The sequence below is a fragment of the Malaclemys terrapin genome, chromosome 6 (assembly GCF_027887155.1).
Source record: "Malaclemys terrapin pileata isolate rMalTer1 chromosome 6, rMalTer1.hap1, whole genome shotgun sequence".
Taxonomy (NCBI): domain Eukaryota; kingdom Metazoa; phylum Chordata; order Testudines; family Emydidae; genus Malaclemys; species Malaclemys terrapin.
Window position 1 is genome coordinate 93,361,365 of NC_071510.1, and position 21,436 is coordinate 93,382,800.

Here is a 21,436-nt window from a genome sequence, read left to right on the forward strand (position 1 = left end):
TACTGCATTTTAAATCAAACTGGAAAGTTAATTTTGTGCAAAAACTGACCAATGCACATATATATTAACTTTTTCATAGTCTCTTTGCTAAACTATATTATCATTGTTGGTGATTATCATACTGTACAGTAGTATTCTGTTCTTAAACCAATATCTTTCCCTTAAATATGAAAACAAATAGACATAAGGAAGATTTATGTAATCTTGGGTTTATGATTCCTGCTTTCTTTTTCTTAATTTTTTTCTTTGTGTATTATGTTAAGAAAGACTCCTGTGTAGCTACGAAACAGACTGAAAACCTAGAAGAATTAAGACACTATTTAAAACAAACCAGTAATCCAAGTGTGACATCACCAATGCTGTGAACTGATGTCATCTAATGTACCACATCAGTGAGTCAAGCAACAATTCTAAAAAAGTGTCTCGAGGAAAATAAATCACTTTTTAAGAGGATCTAAATACAAGATTCAGAACTGTATATATTTACACAACAGATTGTTTTTAAAATCTTTGTACATCCTATCTGGGAAATAATGTACATTTAAACATTATCCAGAATAACCATAATGTATCTGAAAATGCAATTATTATCATGTAAATGATACCACATTTCAATTGATGACCTTGAGGAAAGAGGAATGTCTTCTCTGGGAGTTCAATAACAGTTTGGGAGTATTCAAGTGAAAAAGGGCTACTCACATGAGCGAGGGTTTGCAGGACTGAATTCTGGATCTAAATGCTAGGAAGAGCTAGGCTGAATATTTATTTATATATTTTCATTTAAAAACAAGCACACAAACAATGCTTCGGATGCCCTGCTTAATTTAATTTTCACAGTAAATCATTGTAATAGCTTGTTCATCTCACTCCAATAAAAGAATATATAAATATGCACCAGTAGACATAATAAAATAAAGCTCATTCACAGTAGACATAATATCCTTCCAACAGTCAGTCCTCTCCCTGTCAAAATGCTTGTGGGAAAAGACGGGTATTATAGTGTTTCCATTAGGTTAACAAATTTGGACCTTGATGCCCAAGAAAGGAATGAATTCTGAAGTAAAGAAAACTTTACAGAGATCTAACAGTAGATTCCTGTCTCTAGCTTGACTGACTCCACTGATCTCAGCTGTGGCTGTATGGCATGGGAAGAGAGACTGTCAACCGCTCAAATAGAACTGCTTGGGAATTTTCTAGCGAAATGGTTTTTCATTGGAAAATGCCAGTATGTTGAAACCAAAACTTTTCACAAGAAGTTACCAGTCTTGACAGCGCTTTCATCAGGAAATGTTTCTCAGAACCAGGATGGAAGTTTTGGTCAAAATGAGAGAGGTTCCCACACCCCAGAATAGTCCACAGGTTAGGATGCTTACTGGGGATGTGACAGACCTAGGGACTAAAACTTCAGTGTCCAGGTGAGTGCCCTATTCACCAGGCTATTGTAGGATGGGTCTTTTTCGAGTTGTCCTGTTGTAGCTGTTCCACTTCATATAACTAATTAATTGGTCCAGAGAGAGTGACTCTATAGCTCAGTGGTTCAGGCACTTAGTTAGGAGATTCAGCTTTGTGTCCCTGCTCTGCTATTTTCCTGCATCCCAGGACAGAGCCTTAACCACTAGGCTGCTGAGTCAGTCTTTCTCACTCTCTCAGTGTCTCCAGTTGGAACTGTTCCACTTTGTATAAATAATTAAATATTCATGAGGTCAGCGAGAGTGAGACACACTGACTTTATAGCCAATGGTTAGGGCACTCACTTAGGATGTTTGAGATTGATGTTCAAATCCCTTCTCCAATGACTATTTAACTATTTATTCTCAGTGGAACAGTTCCAATAAAAGAGATTGTGGGAGACATACCCTGGAGTAGCCAAAAGTCTGGTAGATAGAGTGCTGATGTTCAAGTCCCTGGCCCAAATCAGGTAGAGCAAGGACTTGAACCTGGATCTCCCATAAGTCAGATGACTGCTCCAACCACTCGTCTATTGGGTGTTCCAGGACAGGAAACTCTTTCCTTTTTTATGAAAAACTTCAAAATTTCCCAAGTTGGAATGGGAAAATTTTATGCTTTATAGGTAAGGCCCTACTTAAATCGTGGCATGACTGTACAAAAATTGCAGCTGAGTTGTGAACAAGCCATGGAAAATCACAGAAAAGTAATAATGGATCTTATTATTTGCAGTAATAAGATCTATTATTACTTTTTCATGGTTTTCCACTGTTGGCCTCCCGAGGCTGAGAGCAGGGCCTCCCTCTGTCAGCCACCCAGGCCTCCCACTGTCAAAACTGCAGTGGAAGCCTAATATTGCGGGATCTGCAATTTCCACAATATTGGAAATTAAGTAAGGTGTTATTTATAGGTGTAATCTATCCTGGACATGTATTGACAGACACTGCAATATTAAAGGAAATATTTCCCACACTGTGGGAAAGATTCTGCTATCATTTACACCTATACAAATTCCATTGTCTTAAAAAGGTAAAAAAAAAAAGTGTCTTCAATAAACCTGCATAAATGAAAGCAGAATTTGTTCACTGTTAATTGAATGCACCCGTACCACTTGGGGCTGTGACCTCCTCAACAGTCAAAATCTCAGACAGTACTACAGCCCAGATCTCATCCTCCAATAAAGACGCTCACAGTCAGAAATGAGTCAGAAAGGAAAGAAAACTTCAAGATTCCCCTTAAAAACTTCCCTGCCATATCTAGGTAGAGATTAGGGACTATTTAGATCTATTTATGGCCCTACTTAATTTGTGATATTGCAGATCCCACAATATTAGGCTTCCACTGTAATTTTGATAGTGTGAGCCCTGGCCGTTCTGGAGCTGAGAGCAGGAGCCCCCGCTCTCAGCCCCAGGTGGCCGACAGTAGGAGCCCCCGCTCTCAGCCCCAGGTGGCCGACAGCAGGAGCCCCCGCTCTCAGCCCCAGGTGGCCGACAGCAGGAGCCCCCGCTCTCAGCCCCAGGTGGCCGACAGTAGGAGCCCCCGCTCTCAGCCCCAGGTGGCCGACAGTAGGAGCCCCCGCTCTCAGCCCCAGGTGGCCGACAGTAGGAGCCCCCGCTCTCAGCCCTGGGTGGCCGACAGTAGGAGCCCCCACTCTCAGCCCTGGGTGGCTGACAGCGGAAAATCATCGAAAAGTAATAATGGGACTTTTTACCACAAATAATAAGGTCCATTATTACTTTTCTGCAATTTTCTGAGGCTTGTCCTCATTGGCAGCGGGTATAATAGGCCAGAAAGGCGGCGGCCGGATGCCTGGTTGCGGCGTTTGGCGGGGGAAGTTTTGCTTTATTATGCCCCAGGCAGGTCCCGGGAAGCTGAGGAGGCAGTATGTACTATTCAGCTTCCTGGGTTCATCAGTAAACTGCCTGGACTCCAGAGAGATTACTGATGAACCCAGGAAGCTGAGTATCAGATCTATTTTATATATTTAGGCTGGGATTTTCAAAGGGGCTTTAGGGAATTAAGGGCCCAACTCCCATTGATTTTTGATTAGTGTTGGGCTTCTAACTTTCCTTTGTGCCTTTGAGAATTCTAGGCTTATACCGTCCTTATTATTTAGAAAAAAAAAATTGACTGAAAACCATCTACACCTCTACCCCGATATAAAGCAACCCGATATAACACGAATTCGGATATAATGTGGTAAAGCAGTGCTCCAGGGGGGCAGGGCTGCGTGCTCCGGCGGATCAAAGCAAGTTCGATATAACGCGGTTTCACCTATAACGTGGTAAAATTTTTTGGCTCCCGAGGATAGCGTCATATCAGGGTAGAGGTGTAGTTGTACTCATAGCTAGCCTTTATAAGTGATTTCTATCACTGTTTCCCTCCCCATTCCCTCTATGTGCTTATTACATTTACTTGTTACTTCTGGTCTCAAATTAAGTCCTAATCCTGCAAACACTTATGCACATTCTTAACTTTAAACACCTGAGGAGTCCCATTTATGACTCATGCTTAATTTAAGTACATGCACAAGTATTTGCCTCAGATTGTGGGTGCTTCAGTGACACTGTCTATCTATGTGTTTGTATGACGTGTATACAAGGGGGCCCTCACTGTGATGAGGTCTCTGGCTAGTAGTGGTGGTGCTAACACTATTATGATTACTACTGCTACTAAACGAAATATTCTCTCTCCTCAGTTGTCCTTCTTCCTACTGACAGCACAGCTTCAGCTGGAGCCTGGCTGCCATTAGCTGGGTCTCCCTCTGGTTTTCTTGTAGTAGCTGCACCTAAAGAGTTGTTGTTTTTCTTCAAAAGTATTCAGTATTGGCCTAACGCTTCTCCCATTGAAGCCAGTGGCAAAACTACATAGAATTAGCCCCAGAGCACTTTTGAAAACCCCACCCAGGGAGATAATGCTACTTTGAGGAATATTAACTCCTTCTTAGGTATCTGCTAGGATAATCTTGGGCTGTGGCTACACTGGCGCTTTACAGCGCTGCAACTTTCTCACTCAGGGGTGTGAAAAAACACCCCCCTGAGCGCAGCAAGTTACAGCGCTGTAAAGCGCCAGTGTAAACAGTGCCCCAGTGCTGGGAGCCATGGTCCCAGCGCTGTAAGCTAATCCCCTCATGGAGGTGGAGTACCTGCAGCGCTGGGAGAGCTCTCTCCCACAGAGCGCCGTGACCACACTTGCACTTCAAAGCGCTCCCACGGCAGCGCTTTGAAGTTTTGAGTGTAGCCACGGCCTTGGAATCATAAAAGGACAGTGACACAGGATGTTGCCTACCTTCTGTGCTCCTTACACTCAATAAGCCCTTTGGAGCCCTCTGGAGCTCCTCTCATGCTGATCTATAATGGAGACACATCCACAGGGTACCAGGGAATTACCAGAGGCAGATATGAGATCCCATTGGAGTTACTCTAAATTTATACCTATATAAACTGAGAGGAAGACTTGCCCCAATGTTTTTAAAATGTGAATTTTCTGTTTAGATTACATTTTCAGCCTCATGACTTTCATTGGGCCAAATTCTGCCATAGGATACATGTGTACAGCTCTTCCTGAAGTCAGTGCATGCCTTAAAGCAGGAGTAGGCAACCTTTCAGAAGTGGTGTGCTGAGTCTTCATTTATTCACTCTAATTTAAGGTTTTGCTTGCCAGTAATACATTTTAACGTTTTTAGAAGGTCTCTTTCTATAAGTCTATAATATATAACTAAACTATTGTATGTAAAGTAAATAAGGTTTTTAAAATGTTTAAGAAGCTTCATTTAAAATTAAATTAAAATACAGAGCTCCCCGGACCGATGGCCAGGACCCAGGCAGTGTGAGTGCCACTGAAAATCAGCTCTCGTGCCACCTTTGGCACACGTGCCATAGATTGCCTACCCCTGCCTTAAAGATACTGTCCCTTATTGAATGCAGTGCAGAGGAGTTTTCTGGGGTATTGTGGCACTGTAGTTCCCTGGCATCCATGTGGAACATGGATACGGTTACACCTTTTAAGTTGATGTAGTGTGCATTCCTCTCTGTGGCAGCAACCATGGCCCCAAATTTCCCCATTCTCTTTGAGTGCTAGTGCCACTGGTGGTACAAGGCCTCTTTGTCCTTGAGCAAATGCACTGGGAACATTTGTCACTGGCCTCTGCGTAAGGACAATAAAGGAGGGAAGGCTCCTTGCCCTGTCTCCCCAAAACCCTGAGCACCTGCATAATGACTGGTCAAAGTCTGGCTCTGGGTTAATTCAGGAAGGAATCTCAGCTTTGACTTTGAATTTTCTTGTTTTATTAGTTTAAATAATACTTGAAATATGCATGACTTTAACTATAGTTTTGTGGTTTAAAATAATGCACAGCTTTATTACTGGTTTGCATCAAGTCATAGAACTGGGTCACAGATTCTTAGGGCAATGGCTAAAACCTCAGACATTTTTATAGAGGTTAACACTTTATGCATATGGTTGACTTTGTTGTGGTGCATTTTACTATCTGTGAAGATGTTGACTGCTAATGTGGACTTATGGATAATGCTTAGCCATTCTTTAGTACACTAATTGCCTCCTTTGCTGCTGCACCTTTAATGGAATACAGACAGATACATAAGGGGCCAAACTTTGTTTCATATGCAAATGCCTGCTTCTACTTGGGGAGCCATCTATGCACATCTAAGAATAGAATTTTGCCCATACATCAAGTAATGTACTTTAGCAGGGATTGATATTTCTCTTGTTGGTCATGGTCTGATGAGTGTACTCAAGCTCTCCAGTCAAATTGTCAGCTAAGATACCAGGAAACTCAAATGTCACAGTTCTTATTTGCATTTTATTTGTGCATATCTGCGTTAGGATTGCCAACTTTCTAATCGCACAAAACTGAACACCCTCGCCCTACCTCCTGCCCCTTCTCAGTGGCGGCTCTAGTTTTTTTGCTGCCCTAAGCATGGCAGGCAGGCTGCCTTTGGCGGCCTGCCTGCGGGAGGTCTCCAGTCCCCCGGATTTGGGGTACCTGCCGCCGAATCTGCGGGATCGGCAGGCAAGCCGCCGAAGGCTGCCTGACTGCCGCCCTCGCAGGGACTGGCAGGGCGCTCCCCGCAGCTTGCCGCTCCAGGCACGTGCTTGGAGCGCTGGTGCCTGGAGCTGTCGCTGCTCTGAGGCCCATCCCCCCCCCCCCCCCCCCGGTTGCTCGTTCTCCCCCACCCTCATTCACTCGCTCTTTTCATCAGGCTGAGGCACGGGTTTGGGGTGCAGGAAGGCATGAGGTCTCCGTATGGGGGGTGCAGGCTCCAGGGTGAGGCCAGAAATGAGAGGTTCAGGGTGTGGGTGGGAGCTCTGGGATGGGGTAGGGGGTTGGGATGTGGGCTCTGGGGTGGGACTAGGGATAAGGATTTTGGGGTGCAGGAGGAGACTTCAGGCTGCAGGGGGAGCTAAGGGGTTTGGAGTGTGGGAGGGGGCTCTGAGATGAGGCAGAGAGTTGCAGTTTGGGAGGGGGTATGGGCTCTGGGCTTGGAGTGTGGGTTCCAGGGTGGTGCCAGAAATGAGGGGTTCAGGGTGCAGAAGGGGGCTCCGGGCTGGGGCAGGGGGTTGGGGTATGGGCTCCGGGAGGGTTTTGGGGTGCAGAAGGCGGCTCCGGGCTGGGGCCAAGGGATTCAGAGTGCAGGAGAGGGCTCAGGGCTGGGGCAGGAGGTTGGGATGCAGAGGGGGTGCAGGCTCTGGGAGGAGTTATGGTATGGGAGGAGGCTTAGAGCAGGGGCAGAGGGTTGAGGTGCAGGAGGTGGTGCAGGGAGTGGGCTCCTGGTGGCGCTTACCTGGGGGGGCTCCCCAGAAGCGACCGGTATGTCCCTCGACTCCTAGGCAGAGGCATGGACAGGCTGCCTCTGCCCGCAGGCACCACCCCTGCAGCTCCCATTGGCTGTGGTTCCTAACCAATGGGAGCTGCAGAGCTGTTGCACGGGGTGGGGGGCAGTACGTGGAGCCACCTTGGATGTCCCTTCGCCTAGGAGCCAGAGGGATATATCGCTGCTTCCGGGAGCCATGCGGAGCCAGGTAGGGAGCCTGCCAGCCCCACCAACCAGACTTTTAATTACCTGGTCAGCAGTGCTGACCGGAGCCGCCAGGGTCTCTTTTCGACTAGACATTCCGGTTGAAAACTGGATGCCTGGCAACCTAATCTGAGTGCAAATGAAGTTTAAGTCATGCAAGCTGCAAAAGGAAGCACTCAAATTGCCTCAGAATGGGTAGCCACAGCACACATTCTCACACTAGGGAGTGCTCCTCTACTGTCAACAGCCTACCTAAGATCCCATGGGCGCACACACATCACATTGCACTGGAGAGTACTCATGTTTCCTACCGAATAGATTTCCCAGCAGTGGCTGGACTAGCTGTGCCTCTGCTCTTCTTGGGAAGCCTGCTATGAGGCAGTGGGAGTGCCCATGAACCTGATTGCCAACAATGGAAATTTACTGGAAACTTTAATACAGCAATCAAGTGGCACTGATACTCATACCTTCACTGCTGCACCCTCCCTGAGGACCTAATTCTCTGCCTTCTACTGTCCAGGTTCATACTTCTGTTTCCTTTGTTGAGTAGATTGCAGTGCCAGGGAAAGCTAAGGACTATGTGTGGCTTGTTTGAATTTTAGGAACAGAGCTTAAAGCCTCTTGCAGCCGGTTTCAGCATAGACTGTCAGAATATCTTAACTAAAAAGAAAATGGCCAATTAATTTTCATACTTTTCAAATCCAGAAAAAAATAACAAAGAAGACTGAATGGGCAGCAGTTATTTCCAGTTCTACAGTACTTCTTTCAATGGAAAATAAAACTGCAAAAGGATTGAAGTTATAGTAGACATTGTAGTGGGGTGCTCTAGTTTTAAATATTCAGGGGGCATAAAAGTAATGGATTGTCACACTTGTATTTTGACATACTAATGGATGTTTTATATATAGAGAAATAATCAATGCTGCAGAAGTAGCATGACCTACCACTTGCGGTGAATGAAGTGTTCCTTGTTGTACACAAGTAACCTAGTCCAGCTAAGTGATGTTGATGAGATATGCTGTTAGCCTAACTTGGGGCCTTTGTGATGACGGAAATAAATGTGAGGATGTGAGAGCAGATTCTGAGAGATGCTTTTCCAAAAAGAAAAAAGAGAAATCATTTGGGGGTCTTCACCTGAATAACTGACAGTTTCCACCTTTTCTTCATTCCCTCAACCACTGACATTATGATATATAGTGTGAATTATGTTTTCATAAATTCCTATCTAGTCCCTCCTAACTCACTGTATTGTGACCTTCTTTTTCCACTTGAATCATATCACACTGAATTCACATTATATTTTAATGTTTGTCAGAAGAGCCTAAATAATTCAATTGGGCACTGATTTATACCTTTTTGTATCTAGTTCATAAATGTGTGCTAAAACTTTTTGTAGGCTGAGAGAGGATCTGAGCTTTTAACATTATACTTTATCATTATAGGCTCTCTAATTTCTATTATTCTTTAAGGTGAGACTATCTTGGCTATCAAGTGCAAAATCTGTTATCGCTAAGGGTCCAATCATGCAGGTCTTTTTAATTCAAAATTATTGAAGTCTGTCAGAGTTTTGCCTGAGAAGTACTTTCATAATCATTCCCTAAGTAAAAACCAATTTGAAGTACTGCTTTGTTCTTGAACTGTACTTGCATCTTTTTTTAAGATTAGCATGGGTTCTATTAAGCAGGACCATAGACTTGGCTCTTTCTAATACCCCTTGGGTTTTTCATCCTTTTCCATCCTTTGCCTTACAAACTCCCACAAAAGCAACATCAACCACCATCCTGACTCACTCCCACTTTCCCCACCAAAGCACTCCTGTGTTCATCTCTCCCTACCTTTAAAGATGTACACCAGAGCACATAGAAATTAAACGTAGGCGTACCACCAAGGCATGTAGGCCCTGTAGTTCAATTTTAAATGGAGGAACGAGAGCCAGTGGCCAAATGTGGGTTACAGAAGGATGGTAGATTACAAGGTGGATTAGGAGACATAAATGACAGTTCAGAGGCTGGAAGGTGGTTGGGACAGAGATAGAAAAAGCTGTGTGGGTCTGAAAGAAAAGGTGTTTGTTTCAGGCTGACTTACTGAGTGGGACCGCTGTAGTTCTGGAAAGCTTCAGATAAGCACCCAATACTTAGTCAAATAAGATGGTAACATAATATGCATAAATCGTCTAAGTTTAAGAATGACACTTCACATTCCTTCAGCATGTTTTGATTCATAACATGCTGCACCGCATAATGAGCATTTATGGAAATGGAGCATTAAAAATATTAACTTTTGGGTGCTTATCTGAACTGAGCAAAACCTCTGAACTGTCTGAGGTTCACCCATGATTCGTAATCACCCTCATAATTCTAAACATGTTACAAATAATATTTTTGTTGTGAGGGTGGAAATAAATCAGGCAGAAATTTTTGCACATCTCAATTATGTCAGAATTCAAGAAAATTATTTTAATGCTCTATTTTAACAAATGCTCATCAAAGGGTGCAGCATATTATGGATCAATACATTCTGAAAGAATGTAAAGTCCCAATTTTTAAGATTTTAAAATTTTATTAAAGAAAATCAAATCTCAATTTTATCATTAATTCATGTTTCTAGTCAATGTGTTTCCCATCTTATTTTTCAGAATGTTTTGGGTTTGAAAAAAGCCAAATTCTTTAATGAATTTAATTCGAGGCTTTCATTCGAGTCTAGATTTTGGAAACAGCACAGCAAGTTGATCTTTCTCATATTATTGAGTTTTCATTGTGCTGTATTGTTATGATCATTTTATCATTATTAATATTAATATGTAGGATGCTTATCTGTTACATAATTTAAAAATGACTGTATGTAACTCTGCATGACACACAGAAAGAGGCTCCATCATTTATAGCATGTAGGCAAAAGGAAGATAATTTGATTTGCTGTTTTTTTTCTCTAGATGGGTTCAGCTTTGTTTAATTTACTGCAAATACAGCCATCCGAATTCCAAACTGAAGTCATGGAGCCCTAAGATACACCGTTACAGGTTGTCATCTATCTTGTCTTAATCTTATGAAAGGCCTCAGCTTCAGTTTATGTTTCCTGGATTTTTAAAACACTTTTCATTGTTTTCTTTACAAATTAATAGGTATTACATCCAGAAATCCAGTCACTGACTTTGAGCTCATTGATTAGCTTTCAGATTGTTTTCTTCTTTTACCATGATCCTTTTCGTACAACAGGATTAAGATCTATTTGAAGTCGGGGAAAGGATATACAATCCTCATTTGATGTCCAAAAAGGAGTGGGGCTATCAGGTCACCTTATGTAGATTTTGTTTTGTTTTGTGTGATAAAACATCAGTATCCTTTTTAATAGTGGCTCTGGCCCTGACCTTTTCAGGGCAGTGCTCTCCGATGGTTTTCAGACTGGCTTATTAGAAACAGCTGTTTAGAGATGTTACTGATAGGATAATGGTAATAAGGAGAGTGTCTCAAATCCATAATCAAGGAGTAAAATTAGTGCTAGGTTTGGGGCTATCCTCGAGGGCAGAAAGCTTTGTGCACCATAATAATTCTTTTTAAGCCTTTCTTTCTAATTTTTCCAAAATTAGTTGAAAATAAAGAACACATTGAGTCAGATTTATCCCTGGTTTAACCCAGATTTATTTTATTCACTAGAGTTACATTACAGATATCTGTGTGTCAACTTTTATTCTTTTAAATTAGCATATTAGGGGAAAACAAACTTTTTAATATTTGTTATAATATGTAAAAGAATCTACAGAAATATGTTTTTATTTTTTCTTAAATTCTCTACATAGAATGATAAATTGTGCTGTTGTGGTCAGTAAGGCCTTAGTATTTTCCATGATTTTCCAGAAATAAAAATATTATATACATGTGGAGTGATATGATATCATAATTTTTTTAAGTAGAACTCCCTTCTTATTTATATGTGGAGTACTGCTTAAAAACTAGTATGGAAAAGCCCTTGATAGTTTTACTTAATTTTTTATTTCATTCCTTATGTACCAATCCTGCAGATTTTACTGAGGCAAACTCCCACTGAAGCTAATTCTGAGTAAAGACTGCGTTCATAATATTACTTAGCTCTTATACAGCACTTTTCATTAGTTCAGGGGTGGCCAATCTGAGCCTGAGAAGGAGCCAGAATTTACCAATGTACATTGCCAAAGAGCCATAGTAATTCATCTGCAGCCCCCATCAGCTCCCTCTACTCCCCGCTCCCAGTGCCTCCCACCCACCAGCAGCCCCACTGATCAGCGTCTCCCTCTCCCTCCCTGCACCTCCTGATCAGCTGTTTTGTGGTATGCAGGAGGCTCTGAGGGGGACGGGGAGGAGCAAGGGCACTGCAGGCTATAGGGAGGGGGCAGGAAGAGGTGGAGTGGGAGCAGGGCTTGTGGCAGAGCCAGGGGTTGAGCAGTGAGCACCCCCTGGCACATTGGAAATTTGGCACCTATAGCTCCAGCCCCAGAATCGGTGCCTATACAAGGAGCTGCATAGTAACTTCTAAGAGCTGTATAGTAGATTACGAAGTGCTTTACAAATGAGGTAAGCATCATTATCCCCATTTTACAAATAGGAAAACAGCAGTGAAAGGACTTGCGCTAGATCACCCAGTGGCTGAGCTGTGACTGGAACTCAGGTCTCCTATGTCTCCTACCAAGTTATTTATTTGTAGTTACACACTATAGGGTAAAATTCATCTGTATGCTACAGTAACTTTGTGCTGCTCAGATGCCACAAAGTAGCCAGGGTGCAGCAGAAAATCTAATGGTCAAGAAATGTTTAACGTTTAATAACTCTTCACTTTGATATTGCTACTCTGACACTGGATGGATGAAATGTTTGTTCTAATAATCATTTCTCCCTTAATAGTAAAGTACAAATATGGTAGATATAAATCTCAACTGAGGGAAACTATAGATGTTGATATTTCAAGTTAAAGTTAGACTTAGAAACTGTCGTCTGTACTGAAATTCAGCTTACTTGTAGCTAGGCTGTTAGGTAGCCTAGAGATATGATAAGCATGAATCTGAATTCAGATGACCCTGGAATTTAAAGGTGTTTAAAATCCAAACCAGGATCCAAATCTCATTTTTGCAAATTGCTTCTGTCTTTACGAGTGGAATCAAAACTCTGTATCCAAAAGCACAAAAACTTTGGGCTGTTTAAAATCCTGATCCAGACTTCACAACCTGAGCCCAACTGTTAATTTACACATTAAAGTTGATTAGGTGCAAACATAAGTAGTGAGGTTACATGCAGGTTGATCACAAATGAGGTGAGATCTCTTTGGCATTTGCATCAGTATGAAAAGATGCCTAAGCCACATGTTATGGCACATGAGCCAAAAGATAATGAAATGGGACATGAGATCCCCATACCTTATCTGAAAGCTGAAACAAAAAAATTTCAGCTGTTCCGTTTGGAATCCTTTCTAAAATGGATTGGAGTCAGGAGTCCTGGTTAAAGGCATATGTTTATGGTTTGGTATGAATTTTGAAACAGAGTTTAATCAAAGTAAAATTAATAAATCCATTAAATAGATTTTTCATGGTGGTACTTTTTTTGGCTTGTCTTCTTTGCTTTCCCTCCTCTCCATGATCTTTTAAGCAATATAAGCATCTGACAGTGTGTTTCTTTATATATGAGATGTTGCCACATGAGCAGTCCAGGTACGGCAAAGGCAGTAGTCTTTCTCAATATGAGATTATCCAAATAAGTGTTTTCAACACTTCAGTGGAGGGAAAATCCTAAATTTGAAAATGAAGGCAGTTTCCCCATCAGTCATCATAAAAAATCCAGGATTGCTTTTGCACATGGCAACATCTCTCCTAAAAGGAGTCACTGAAATATTTAGTAAATCTGAATTTCTGAGTAATCTCATCAACTTCAACAGAACTCCAAAGATCAATAGAAAATTGTCCTTCAACTGGTTTAAAATTAAACTGGGTGCACACAGGGTGCAGACCATGTAGTTAAAAATGGGACAAAGGTTCTAGAAAGTAACAAAGCCCTGATCCCTCAGGGCTTATTCCCCAGCCAGCTAGGACCATTCTATTGCAATGTATTTTAGAAAATCATTCCTTTAATATTCTCTATTTATACCAACATTGAAGCTAAATACACCAGGGACCCAATCCTGCAAACATTCTCTGTGCACATCTCTCACTAATTTTAATTACTTCAGTGGAAATTTTGCATACAGGATGGCCTGCAAGATTGTATTCTAAGTTACTAATATTTAGTGGAATCATATAGTACAGGACCATTACTATAGCTACCAATAAATAAATATGTACAGTAATATTTCTGTATGTAGTATAATAGAAGAAAACTGAATCTTGTAGCAAAGTTTAATAGTTTTTACAAGCAAGGTGCATATAAGATGCAGCCTTAATGTAGATGTGGAAGACAGAGAACCTAATTATAAAATACACTGTATTTGTAAAAATATCATTATATATTGTGAAAGGTAAGATAAAAGTACTTCAGAATGGAAATTTTCACTTCTTTTAAATCTAACTTTTGTGAAAGAGGGAACATAATGAGGCCTGATAGTCATTTCTTCAGAGAAACAGTGAATTTTGAGGGGAGAGTTGACCAATATCTTTGACTTATTGGCACTGCCTTTTCCTTTAATTCTTTATATATGTGTTTGTCTGCATGCGAAATACTATTAGGCTATTATGTTAAACTATCATTAAAAGAGCTATAATAGAAATGAAAATTGCATTGGATCATTAAAAACATCTCTCTAATTATTTATCTTTGCATTTTAAATTTTAAAAAAATATTTCTTTGCATTTAACAATAAAAAGTCCCACCTATAATAAAGTCTAGATACCCTGACAATAATTAGATTCCCATTCAATAATTAGATTCCCATATCACCTCCCAGCATAACACAAAAATTACTTTACAAACCAATGAATACAAAAGCGAAATATACCCCATTACACTGCACATAAAGAACATGATCCAAAAGGCATTGAAGTGAAACAAAAGACTCCTAAAGACTTCAGAGGTGTTTGGGTCAGGCCCCCAAACCCCAAGCCTTTCTCAGAAACCCTATAAATGGATGGCTTTTGCCGTGTACCCGGATGGTCCACAAATCTGGGCTAATTAAAATGCATAGAATTTCAAGTGCGAAAGTCAAAGATAAAGTATTTTAGAAGAAAAACTATATTGATTTATTTGATACCATCAATAGTTTGTGGCATGATGATATAAATCTATGAAAATCTCATTTATAAATTTGTGAAGTCTAAAAAAACCCTTTAATTTAGTATATTATTCAATTATTACAAAATTTACATACATCATTTTAGTTAACAGTAATCTGAGCTCAGAACCTGCATGGTTTAAAATAATGGGAATAAAATACAATATTGCTTTTTTATATTTCAGAAGTTAAGTTATTCTACAATTGGATATTTGGGGTGGATAGGTAAGGTAATGAGGATACATCAGCGGACAGTAAGACTTCTTTTAAAAAGACACCAAATACAGAATTAGCATTAAGCAGCAGGTGCTGCTTATGACAGAACATCACTTCCATGGAAACCTGGAAGATACATTTTTATAATCTACTGTTGATATTGCCAGATTTTGTTGGCAGAATATTCTTAGGCAAAGTATAGTGGCTTTGAAATTGCTCCAAAATAGTTTCCAAACTTAAAATACATATATAAAAATTTTACCTATTCTTATTATCTCTATTCAAAACAAACCATGTGTGCGCGCGCACACACTTTTGTAGGACGACTGGAAATAATTTTAGATTGTTATTCTGATCAACTTGCTTCTGCCTTCTTTCCTAGGAAGTGTGTAGAGAGCTCTGGTGCCTCAGCAAAAGTAACCGCTGTGTTACTAACAGCATTCCAGCAGCTGAGGGTACTCTTTGCCAGACAGGGAGCATTGAGAAAGGGGTGAGTTCAAATGATTTATTGTTTTAGAAGAACTATAAACACTGCAAAAATGAAAAACTGAAAGTGCTTACTCTTTGATGCTTAGATGACATGCATTAATTCAAAATGTATTTGCATAATGAACTCCTCCCTAATGGAAAAGTCCTAAATAATTTGATAGAAAATACCTTTTTTTTTAACCAGTATTTATAATTTAATAAGAATTTTATCCCTGTTATAGGTTGGCTTGAAAAATATGTAGAAAGGGTGCTATCCTCTATCAAATTCTATCGGTTTTCAAATAAATTTCCATAAATCCCCTATTGATTTAATCTTTATTAAATTATATAGTACTCTTCCATAATGCATTATTTTAACTCTGGGCTTATCATGTTTTCATGAATGAGCCATGACATATATCTGGAGACTGAAAGTTTTTATTTTGTTCAAACATAAAAAAACTTTATTCTTCCAGTAATAAGCCAAATCACTCAGGCATGTAGAAAAAAGCTGTCATAGTAAAAGGGTTCTTTATGGTCCCACATTTATCACTGACAGCTGTTTTGGCTTTTAGAGTTATTTCTATAAAACCCTTTTGTTTTCATAACTACTCAGTTTTAAAGGACTTTTCCATAAGAGCTGATAAACTTTCAGATTATAAGGGTTAACGGTGATATCTGCAGAAAGTAATTGTTTCAGTGGGGATACACAGAGATTTATTCTCTTCAATCGCAGGTCTACAAAGGCTGTGTGTATGTATGTCTGCACATGTATATTTTTAATAAAAAATCTAACATTTTGTGTGGTTAGTAAAGATCTCTGTTAATTTTTTTCCATGGAAAATGTTATGGCCGAAAATGTGTAGTCCATTCAGAACTATAAGCAGAAAGTGGAAATAGAAATATTTTTAAATAAATCAATTTACTGAATACAGATAGAAACAGACCTGAAATAACTTGAGTTTCATACATCCATTTGCAAGATAATATACAATGCACTTTACACAGGTTTGTTTAAATTGACAAGAGTAATTGTATAAAGCCATTCTAACTCTCTGGGAATTGGTGTATTTGTCAAAGCTACATTTGTAGATCAGTCCCTAAAATTTACTGCTCCAGGCTGGATTTAGGCTCACAATGACTACTGTCATCTCTCCTCAGTTCTAACTCCTGCCATGTTAGTTGGGCTAGTTTCAACAAAGATTACACTACATTTTGACTTACAATCTGATGTTTAAATAAAGAGAATGAAAGCTTTTGGGGAGTTGTCATAGTTTATTAATCCTTGCTGATGACTTAATTCAAAACATGCTGAGTTTGGAAGTATTGGTAAATCTTGTTAAATAATTTCATTGATGGGGTCATTAAAAATAATATTTACAGTTAGCTAATAAAAATATGGAGACCTTCACATTCTACCAAAAAAGGCGTAATAGAAAATGATAGGATCCTTATTCTTAATCAGCAGTCTAGGTTTATTTTGGAATCATCTGCCCTTGCCAATGACAAGAAGCAATTTACCTCTATTTATATGCTTAAATCCATGAGATTACAGTGAAGAAGTAAAAATGCTTTGTCCATTTTCCAGAGATTACAATCATTCTCTTCTCTACAAAATATCATGTCCAGTCATCAGACATTTATTCCATCATTGGATTTTAGTAGCAGTCATGGAAGCATGTATATTTTTTACAAATGTAAAATTATTCATCCCACTAAACAGTAAAGAAGTATATCTATAAATTGGAACTTCAAAGTATCCTGTAAATTAATAGTTCCTGATAGCAAAAAGCCATAAAGCACAAATTCTTTCCAAATATGAGGTTCAGTTCACCACACACTAAGGAAAAAATAATAACTTACATTTCTGTAACACCTATTATTATTATTATTAACACATATATTGAAGTTGTGCCTAAATGGCACAACTGAATTGGTCCCCACTGTGCTAGGCACAGTCCAATCATATAATAAATGACAATACCTATCCCAAAAAGCTTAACTGTACTTAAAACATATTGAGAAAACCAATTTCTGCTTTCAATTTAATTGGTGTAAATTCTGAGTAAATGTGTTAAGTCAATGAAGTTACTCCAGATTTACAAAGGTGTAATAAGAGTAGAATTTGGTCCAGAGTGCAAGTGTTTATAGTAACGGCATATCTGCAGAGCTGGCAGCAGTATCTGTAATTAAGATTACCTAACACTTTTTATAACAAGGGCCTGCTTTCAGTTGCTTATAAACTTGCCAAATTTTAACCCATTTGGGCTGAAATTTTCTATGCAAGTTCTGCCTGAGGCTGAAGATATTTTTGAAAGTTTAAACAGAAACTGTTCAGCTATTTCTGACAAAGACATTAGGAAATAATACATTGTTTTACCAATGTAAAAATTCTTACAACTGTTTTGTTGAAAAGCTCTAGTACTTTCATGCTTTGGTGCAGGGACTTGAAATTTGGCAAGGTGTTATCCTGGGCCAAAATAGTGCCTTTTGCTTTTCCGTTGAAAACCTAGCCAGATTTAGCTGAGGTAGGAGCCTTAGATATTATTGTTTGTCCTTCTGTCACATATGTAATATTATGCTGCTGCATAATATTACATATATAAAATGTACTCTATTATAAAATCTCTAGGATTATTCTTTTCTTCATAAATTTATACAATTGTTTTGCTTGGAAAATGGATTATAGATTGCTATCAATTATTTTATTAGCTACGTTATCTTTAGAAAATTGATACAGTATTCTTCAAACTTTGTCTGCTAGGTAAGTCACCAGCAGTTTTTAAAAAAGTCATAACATACAGGCTGCAAGTAAAATAATAAATAATGCACATTTTTATAAATAATAACGTACATTTTTGTCATTACGTTTAAAGCAACTCAGAAAGCATTAACTTTTTCTTAAGCCATCAACCTGGACTTGTTTTAGTCAGTTTACCAAAGTCCTCATAATCTGCTTCAGATTTAAAATAGGTGATGAATTGCAGACCATGGCAAAAATTAGACAAACAAAAGGTACAGTAGGCAATTTACCCATTTTCAGATGAAGATAAGGTAACTATTGAAGTGATTGATTGATTTATTCTATCCACAGATTTTTCCCATTATTTTGCTTTCCTTAATCTACTGACACATTTTGCTGATTGTGATAATGCAAGTCAACTTGAGCTCCTAAATCAATAGGTTATTTCTTGGAAATGGGTATAATTGATAGTATAAGGGTACACAGCCAAGGTTCTTGCATCAGATTTCATTTGTAAAATTCTAAATGAATATTATGAGTTGCTTAGGTTTTAAAGAAGAGATTGTTGCATGAAAAATGTAAATATCCTGTACACAAAGAACAGTGTCAGTGAAAAGCTTATTCTTGGATATTGAGCTACATACCATAACAACATATTATGGAAGCTCCAGTTGCAGCACCATAGCTAAGGTGAGATGAATATTGCACTTAAAGTAAATTCAACCTCTTTATTTTGTATGAAAAATAAGCATATTACCTGCAAATGCAACACCTGGCATCACACTTTATTTTGTCTTTAATGATCTTTATAACAGAATAACACAGATTGTTCAAACTTCCTGTATAATTAAAACTCTCTGAAATCTTGTGCCTAGGCTATATTGAAAGCATTGCGAGTTTTTTTCTGATTAATGGACATTTAGTCCCATTTTTTCTCATTACTGAAAGTTACTGCTACAGCAGGGAAAAATAATATTCTACCACAGAGACTTCTATAAAGAACTGCCCTTTTTTCAAAATAGCTGCTATTTCCTGTTTTTCTCAATGGGACTGAGTCTATGACCTGTTTTTAGCAAATATGACCATTTTGTCCATTCATCTGGTCCTTAGTGTTCTTCTCCTATTCCTGGCAGCAAATGGGGCCACATTTTCTGTGAGGGAAGTCTGTGACCCCGGTTCCATTAGAAAAATGAGAGGTGGTGGGCCTTTTGAAAGAGATTTTTATTTCTTTGAAAGAAATTTTATTTACTAACCTTTGCTGAAGGATGAACTTTTAGTTTAAAAAAATAACAGCAAAAATGAGACTGTATCCTAAATATTTCTTTTCAAAAGTAACCCATTGAATGCTTTTACCTAACAGAAAGAGGAGGTAGGAGAGGGAATTCGGGGAATATGTGCAGCAGGATATAGAAGCAGTGGAAATTTGGAGGACAAGAGAGAGGGGGGAAGTGTGGTGTACACCCTGTCTGTTTTGTACTGCTCTGGAAAAACCAGGCAGCAGTAAACCCACTTTGGCTGTTTTGTGGTGCTCCAGAATGGTATAAAGTAGCCAGAGTACACCAGTAAATCTGTCCAGAAAAGTTAAAATAAAAAAATAGATTTAAGATTCTTACTTTGTATCTTCAGATTATTAGAAATACCACATGGTAATAGTCTCTTTCAATTTTTTGTTTTTGTATTAATTTTTTAAATAAAAAAACAAGGAAATTTCCTGACAAAAATTACGTTAAAATGGAGTTAAGATTGATACTACATATTAGTATTGTAGGGTAGAATACATTACAGAGCTATTGTGACTATTTCAAAACAAAGTGTTATAAACCAAGAAAATTCACATTTAAGATTAAATTGTAAAGAAAATCTATATGCTAAAATATGGAAACACGCAATTAGAGCTTCCAAGCAATTTTAACTTGGCTCTGCAGTGAAAGCAGAAGGGAAAATAAAAAGAAACTGTAATATGTCTTTAAAAATCAGTTTAATCAGAAACAAACGATATTAAAATGCCTTAATTATAGTCGTATAGCTATTGCATGGTGTCACAACAGGGTAGAGTTAAGGTTGTTTGGATATCCTAACTGTACAATTCCATGCTTTAAACTTGTTTACGTTTCTTTTAAGTTTAACTTTAACTCTGAATTTCCTGTATTTACAATGCTTGGTTTGGGGATAATTACAACATTCCTATAATATATTTTACCCTAAATTACTGATATATACTTTCAATTTTAACTCTTTTTTTAAACAAAATTTCTGGGAATTATATATTAAATGTTGTATCTGTCTCTGTGCAGGTACTTATATGATCCTCATCAACAAAGCATTTGAATTTCCGAGCACTTTTAATAGGCTTATGAAATGGATGCTTGCCTTTAATGGATGTAATCATTATCACTTACTTTTTTACTATAAATATCTGAATCATTAACAAAATAAATCTCTTCAAATATAATTTACTGAAATACTTCTTTACCCACCAGGGCATAACTAATCTGTGGAAAGCATTTCCTCAAAATATTAAGGAGGAGAAGAGCTTAACAGGATTCAGTAAAGAATTACACATTTATATGAATAATAAGAGTTACATTAGAAAGGAAAATATAGACCCTCATGCTTCAGGGCATAATCCAGCCACTAACTGCCCGGATTTAGGGAAAGAAACTCCATTTGGAGAACCTTGCTTCTGACAGATCCATGAATATTTGCGAAATCTCCAATCAGTGGGGTTAGTTAGAACCACAGGCACCTTCCACAGGGCAAACCTTACTGCCCCAATGGAAAAATTCCATTAAAACTGACTACATTTGCTTATGAAAGCTTTTTTTCTTATAGTGAAAGATCCTGTATTTTGAACTAGGATTTAAAATATTCTGCCTCAGATGTTTTGAATGGGCACATAAGAATGCCCTTTTTTTGTTTCTCTAGCTGGTGGAGCATGAGGTTTTTGTAAACAGAACTGTGATGCACTACAGCAGCCCTGCTTAAAAAGAAGCTATATTAAAGGTAGACAGCTACAAAAATCCCTATAGCATAGATAAATGTTTTGAAAAAGTGACTGGCATGTGTATGGCTAGCAAAATAAGAAGGCTAAAGGTCTCATTTATTTATGTTGATGCTAAACTCTAGTGTGTGTGTGTGTGTGTGTGTGTGTGTGTGTGTATATATATATATATATATATAAATATTGCTGTACTTGAATGCACTTGTTGAAGGTAAATTACAGTAATTTCATTATTGATATTGCCATGTTGTTTCAATGTTCCTTCATTATGATTATGCATATAGCACCTCTTATATCAAA

The 21,436-nt window shown here is 38.6% G+C and overlaps 1 protein-coding gene across 1 annotated transcript in view; it reads left to right on the forward strand.

Moving 5' to 3' along the window:
• Nucleotides 1-21,436, forward strand: part of ADAMTS6 (ADAM metallopeptidase with thrombospondin type 1 motif 6) — a 310,431-nt gene that overhangs the window by 176,175 nt on the left and 112,820 nt on the right. Inside the window, exon 12 of the mRNA XM_054031218.1 lies at nt 15,307-15,414. Coding sequence (XP_053887193.1) covers nt 15,307-15,414 — 108 coding nt within the window. The remainder of the gene's footprint in view (nt 1-15,306; nt 15,415-21,436) is intronic.